Source organism: Tachyglossus aculeatus, chromosome X1 (assembly GCF_015852505.1).
Source record: "Tachyglossus aculeatus isolate mTacAcu1 chromosome X1, mTacAcu1.pri, whole genome shotgun sequence".
Lineage (NCBI taxonomy): Eukaryota > Metazoa > Chordata > Mammalia > Monotremata > Tachyglossidae > Tachyglossus > Tachyglossus aculeatus.
In genome coordinates, this window is record NC_052101.1 from 31,625,008 (window position 1) to 31,632,169 (window position 7,162).

General features: G+C 41.4%; 1 protein-coding gene across 3 annotated transcripts in view; it reads left to right on the forward strand.

The window, feature by feature from the left end:
* Positions 1 to 7,162, forward strand: part of EBF1 (EBF transcription factor 1) — a 367,600-nt gene that overhangs the window by 226,047 nt on the left and 134,391 nt on the right. For all 3 annotated transcript variants that reach the window (XM_038772540.1, XM_038772541.1, XM_038772542.1), the window contains exon 7: positions 4,162 to 4,243. In XM_038772540.1, the coding sequence (XP_038628468.1) occupies positions 4,162 to 4,243 (82 nt within the window). The remainder of the gene's footprint in view (positions 1 to 4,161; positions 4,244 to 7,162) is intronic.

A 7,162-nucleotide genomic window follows, 5' to 3' on the forward strand; every position in this document is an offset into this window, starting at 1 on the left:
ACGCTGCTTCTCTAAGAAGAGCTTAAGTGAGAGTGGTGGTCTGTCAGGGATGAAAGGGGAGGTAGTTCCATGCCAAAGGTAGTATGTGGGTGGGGTCAGTGGTGAGGAAGGTGTGCTCGAGGTATAGTGAGTAGGATGGCATTAGAGGAACGGAGTATGCAGGCTGGGTTCTAGTAGGAAATCAGAGAGGTAAGGTAGGAGGGGCAAGGTGATTGGGTGCTTTAAAGCTGATGGTAAGGGATATCAACCAGGCCTGGAGGGAGGGAGTTCAAGTTGTTTTTTTCAGTGTATTTCCCAAATTTTCTTCTGGATTTATATATGTATATATGTTTGTACATATTTATTACTCTATTTTACTTGTACATATTCATTCTATTTATTTTATTTTGTTAATACGTTTTGTTTTGTTGTCCATCTTCCCCTTCTAGACTGTGAGCCCGCTGTTTGGTAGGGACCGTCTCTATATGTTGCCAACTTGTACTTCCCAAGAGCTTAGTACAGTGCTCTGCACACAGTAAGCGCTCAATAAATACGATTGAATGAATGGATTAGGGTCTCTTTACTATTATGCATATATATCTATATCCATATAGATATATATGTATCATGAGACATATGTATATGTATATACATATGTATATATGTATGTGTACATACATATGTATATGTATATGTATCATGAGATATAATTATTTGGAAATAGTTCTATTCATTTTAAACAAAATAAAGAAGCTTGCAAATTAGCATGTTTTCTCTGTGATTGATTTTAAGGTCCGTCTTAAAGCTTCTTCTTGCGGTCAAGAATCATGCTACCAATTCTGTTGTTTTGAAAAATAATAGTATTTGTTAAGCGCTTACTGTATGCCAAGCACTGTACATGGGGATTGATACAAGTTAATCGGGTCAGACACAGTCCCTGTCACACATGGATGCACAGTCTAAGCAAGAGGGAGAACACGTATTAAACCCCCTTATACAGATGATAAAAGTGAAGTTCAGAGAAGTGAAGTGATTTGCCTAAGGTCATCCAACAGGCAAGTTTTTAAATTAGAACCCAGGACCTCTGACTACTGAGACCATGCTCTTTCTGTCAGGCCATGCTGCTTCTTGCAGTCTCCCAAGCATTCAGTACAGTACTCTGTACACAGTATATGCTCAATCAATATGATTGTGTGTGTGTGTGTATGTACAAATTTCTTCACAAAAGAAACTGGAGGTGAAAGGAGTTTGATTTCTGCTGACCACTTTCCTAGAGTTTATGGAACTATGCAGGATTTTTTCTGGTCAATAGTTGCTTTGTTCCCTTTCCTCCCCAACCTCACACCCACCCCGGCAGACTCCGGCAGTCGGAGAAAGGCTGTGTAACTGTTCAGCTGACAACACTTTATAAAACACACACTCATTCACACAATTCTGTAATTCATTACAAAAATGAAAAGTTTTATGTTACGATAAGTAGGGTTTATTACAGCTTTCTCTGTATCTGGGCACTTTCTGATCGATCGGTGTATGGACACGTCCCACTGTTTACAGATGCCTTGCAAATTCAGCAAGATAAATCTTTCCTACCATGCCATGTCTAACTCTGTCTCAGTGGAGATATTTTTAACTATTACATCTACTTCTCTCCCTGGAATATATTCCTTTAGGGACATGCAATCCATTGGGGTGAGCTGCTTGGCTACTGCTTAGAGGAAAACTCCGAAGAATCCTTGCAAACCCCTAGGGCAAAGCCCGCTTTTCCCCAAAGAATAGGCAGTTCTGAGAGTCTTTGCCACATAAGGGCCTGTTTGAGGCTCCAGTTGACAGGGCCGTCTTTCCCTCCCAACAGATGGTCAGGCTTTTAATTTCAGTGAGCAATCCATTGCTGAGGGAGCTGTGAAGAGGTGGTCTCGGGATTCTGCCAGCATTCCACCCAGTAAGGGCCAGCTTAGGGCAAGTGGATCTAATGTCAATGCCCTTCATCGCTTCTACACTAACTGATAAGCTGCTGACAAGTCGAGCCATCAAATGCTCATCTCTGAAGTGTAAGATGCTGAACTACTTGCATTTTGTTTTTCTTTAGCAGAATTAATGTCCTATTCGTTGTCTTTCAAAATCCATTTTGGCACCAGCACAAACCTCTTCATGGTGGCAAGCAGTTGTCTGATTTAAAGATGCCAGGGTCAGTGCTGACAGCTCCAATTACACAATCTGAATCCTATTGTCACAGCAGGGGCATTAGGGCCTTAAAAACACACATTCAGTGGGTAGCGTGAATGTTTGGTTACAGAGTATTGAGGCTATTCGATGGGAAAATGTCCCATTTCTCCCTCTCTTTAATCTAGTATCTGAGTCTGGAATATTTTGACCTGTTGCTATCGGGAAAGAAGTTCCTTTCACTTTGCTTCCTTCATTCCAATTTATTTAGTGTGATTTTCCTAACCTGAAGAATAGCTCAAAAGGCAGAAATGTGTCTGTTAAGGATATCGGCTTGGAACCTAGCATGAGGGGAGGGTCAGATCTTCCGCACAAAAATGGCTTAATGCAGAGTACTCCCGTGCTGTGCCTGAGGGCTGTGGGTGAGCACCCATGTTGGAACCACTAGGTGTTTGCTGGGGAAAAGGGTGACCCATAAACATACCTTCTAATCATGGCCACCTCACAGTCCTTTGTCTCTTCCTAGATGAGGCTGGGAAAATACCCCCCGCCATACCCTCTACCCCTCCCCACTCAGTAATCAGTGTTCATGTGCAAGAGACCTTGAGACTGTGGAGCCTCTGTGTTTGTTTGTGTCGGGGCTAAGAGCCTATTGCGGATTTTATTTTACACAGTTGGGCTTCAGTGGTGCCTGCTCTTTAGTTTATTTTGGGCAAAAGGTTGATAAACCTTGGCTCTCTGGAAGGAAGCCTGAAATCTGAAACCCACTATTATTCATAGACCCATTTTTATGGGTTGACAGTCAAATGATGTATAACACTGGAAGAAATATTTTGGGGAAAAGCCTTACATTTTTTTAAAGCCTATAGTATTCAATATATTTTAAAATGTATGTCAGTTACAGACTCGCTACAGTGACCTGAAATTGGCCAAGGAGTTGTGAGTTTCTGGTCTGAAAAAATTTCATTGATACATATTTTTGGTGCTTCCTTCAGTAATTTATTGAACTGTACAAACCGTTATCTCTGAACATGGAATTTTATTAACCCACAATTACCAGTGGTTAAACTGAGATTCACACTGCATGGCACGGTATTTCCTTTTGGCAGATTTATATTGAGGTGGGGCATTTGCACTGATGCAAAGTTGGAAAAATAAGAAAGAAAATGTTTCTACAAAGAGAAATAGGCTTGGCCAGCCTTTTGATGTCCAGTATTTGTGGAAAATATTTATGTTGAAACCCTTTCCTTAGTCTGCATTCTGCTGGAACCTCTGTGCTTTTAATGTCCTATAGGGAGCTACCAATTTGGGGCAACTCATAAGACAGCATTTTCCACCCACACTTGCAACATATTTCTCGAGTGTTCAATAGTAGAATTCTGTAACTGCTCTTACCAAACTGCAAGCAGCACTGAGTCTTGCCTCTGCCACATATTGTATGAAAACAAAATGACTCTGCAAAGCTCAGGCTATAGGATTTCACTGTAAGATCAATTCAAAAAAGAAGATGGGATGTAAGAGAGAAATCCTTTTGAAAAGAGCAATAAAGCCTTAAGAAAATAGGTCATTCAGAAAATCAATCAGTGCATTTATCGAGTGCTTACTGTGTGAAGAGTACTGAACTAAGCGTTTGGGAGAGTACTATACAATACAGTTGGCAGACATGATCCCTAACCATAAGGAAATGTTTGAGTGGCAAGTTAATTCTTATAAAAGTCTGGCAAATGGTTTTCCTGGGATCCAGTGCTCCCCAAATCCTCACATGCTGTAATTATGGAAACCTTTTCTTTGGAGAGAAGTTAGGTTAAAAGTACCAGATGATGTACAATTTTCTAGCTTTTCACCTTCTGAAAATTTAGAGTAATTCTTGGAAGTATATTGATGTGAACCATTCCCATACCAAGATACATCTATATTGAGAGTCTGTCTCAAATTATGGTGAAAACAGTTCATATTAATAAATTACCTGTCACTGGGTCTAAGATACCTTGAGGACTAACCAAACTGTATGTTTCTCCATAGGTTCTTCTTGAAATTTTTCCTCAAATGTAACCAGAATTGCCTAAAAAATGCAGGAAATCCTCGTGACATGCGGAGATTCCAGGTGAGTTTGTTATGCCCCTTTCCGAAAAGAATGGCAATCCCACTTCCAGTTGTCAGAAATTATTGAGGTACTTTGGGGAATTCCCTGGAATCCAGGCAAAGTGACATTCCTGTTCTATACCCAATTTTAGTTTTTAACTATTGGGATTGGTTTATCTTAGGTTGCAGAAGGAACTCAAATTATTTATTTACTTTTTAGCAGAAAGAAATCTTGAAACCAAACTTTATTTAGGTTTAATGTACATTTCTAAATGCCCAGCAGTTTCTTAGGATAAGCACCATACTTCTACCATGCAGAATTAGGGTGCTACCAAGAACACTTTGGAATTTGAAAAAATAATCTACATGGCAAAGTAAGTAGGCTTCATAACACTATCATGCTATATTATGACGATTAAATTGTACCTGCATACTTCTTTCAATTGCCCCTCCCTTTTTGAAATCCTAATTTTATTACATCTCCCTCCTCAGAATTGGCACAGAGGAAAGAGGAGGAGGAGGAGGAGGGAGAGGGTAAGAGCTGCCTCTGAGACATCTGTCCTCCCCATCCTGCCTTCCTTGAGTACCTGAGCTGGGGGCAGTTTGGGATCACTTCTGCTCCCAGATCTGCTCTGCGTACTTCTGGGTAGCAACTGTTTTAAAAGATCCTGTAGCAGCCTAGTTTGGTGCCCTTGGACTGCTTCTGCATCGAACCCAAATAATAATACTAACTGTGGTGTGTGTTAAATGCTTACTCTTTGCCAAGCACTATACTAAGGGCTGGTTTAGAAATAAGACAATCGGGGTGTTCACAGTTCCTGTCCCAGATGGCGTGGGGGGAGGGGCAGTCTGAAGAGGAGGGAGAACAGGTATTTAATGCAGAAGCACAGAGAAGTGAAGTGAAAGCAGTGTCGCCTAATGGATAGAGCACAGGCCTGGAAGTCAAAGGGACCTGAGTCCTAATCCTAGCTCCACCACTTGTCTGCTCTGTGACTCTGGGCTAGTCATTTAACTTTCCTCTAGATTCTTGGCTCGTTATGGGAAGAGAATGTGTCTGCTAATTCTGTTATACTTTCCCAAATGTTTAGTACAGTGCTCTATGCATAGTAAGCACTCAATAAATACCATCAATAGATTGATTCTCTTTGCTCCGTTACCTCATCTGAAAAATGGGGATTAAGACTGAACCTCATTGGGACATTGTGTCCAACCTGATTGTCTTGTACTTACCCCAGTGCTTAGTACAGTGCCTGGCACATAGTAAGTGCTAAACAAATACCATTTTAAAAAAAGTGACATGCCCAAAGTCACAAAGCAGATAAATATCTGGGGATTAGAACACATGTCCTGTACACATGCGCTCTTTCCACTAAGTCATGCTGTTTTTCAAGAGCTACTCCCAAGAACTCTTTTGCTCAGGGTAGAGACCAGAAGCTAACCTCCATCCCTCTTCTCTGCTCCTTCGCTCGGGTGGGATACGTGGTCTAGATCAGGGGACAGGAACACTGCATGGTTTCTTCCGTTAGACCCAGAGTGGCTTCCCTTTCTGTCCCTTACTACCTTCTCCACCTTCCCCACTAGTTTCACCAATGATTGAGGTTTGCGTATACTGAAGCAGTGTGGTCTAGTGCATAGAACAAAGGCCTGAGAGTCAGAAGGACCTGGGTTCTAATCCTGGCTCCAACGCTCGTGTGCTGTGTGAATTTAGGCAAGTCACTTAACCTCTCTGTGCCTCAGTTACCTCATCTGTAAAATGGGGATTAAGACTGCAAGCCCCTTGTGGGAAAGGGACTGTGTCCAACCTTGTATCTATCCCAGTGCTTAGAAAAGTGCTTGACACAGAGTTAGCGGTTAACTAATACCATAATTATTATTATTATGTAAAAAGTATTATTTACATGGTGTATTTTTTAGCACAGTTAACAACAAGAAGAGAGGTAAACAGTCACACAGTTTGGGGATTTCCATTGGCCTTTTGCAAGTTTCACATGGCAGCAGGTGTAATCCAATTCTGAGTGCCCCAGCCCTATAGCCCATCTCTTCAAGGATATGGTTGGAGGTACATGATTCCCTTTGAAATTCTTGCCTTCATTTCCTGCACTCTTCTATGGCCTAGGTTCCCATAAATGCCACAGATGGATATATATATGAGAGAAGAGCCTGGTTGATAATTTAGGCAGTTTAAGGGTAGAGAAAAAAACCCAAAAAGCCTTCCCATATTTTTCTAGTTCCATTGTATATGCAAAAACACTGAGGCATGGCTATGTTAAGAAACTTTGCATCATTCCACAAGAAATGAGTGGCATAATTCAGATGGGAACTCAGTTCTGCTCCATTCTTTTCTAGTCTTTAATGCCTAGCTAAGCAGGCTCCCCATAAGCGTGGGTTGGAACCTTCAAAGGAGGAGCCTGAGAGAGCCTTTCAAACCGCATTTCCATCAAGATTAACAGATTACATTTTTCACATTAATGACAATCTGGATTCAGATATTGTAGTCTCCTTTTGGCTTTGTGGGCAATAAGGAGAGTATCTCATTGCCATGAGAAAACCCCAGTCCTCTCTTTACATACCAGTGATGGTTTACAGTTTATACTGAAAAACCAAAGTTAATCATGCACATTCAAAACTTTTCCCTTGCAGTATTCTGTAACATCACTCTGCTTATTGAAACCATGCTCCCTCGTGTGAAGAAACCTATGTTCTTTCCAACTGGAGCACAGGCCTGCCCCAGATCTGTTTGTGATACATGCCCACTGCCAGTTTCATACTTGAGGGTATCCAGGATGATTTTCATATGGCAATACCTTACGATGCTTCGGCAGTACGGCAATCAGGACCCTTTGAGGTGACTGAGTAGGATATGAGAAAGGTTGTTGATCTCTTGACTTGTAAAGAAATTCTGACAAGCAAACCCAGTCTTGCAGCAGTTGAGCTTTCAGTG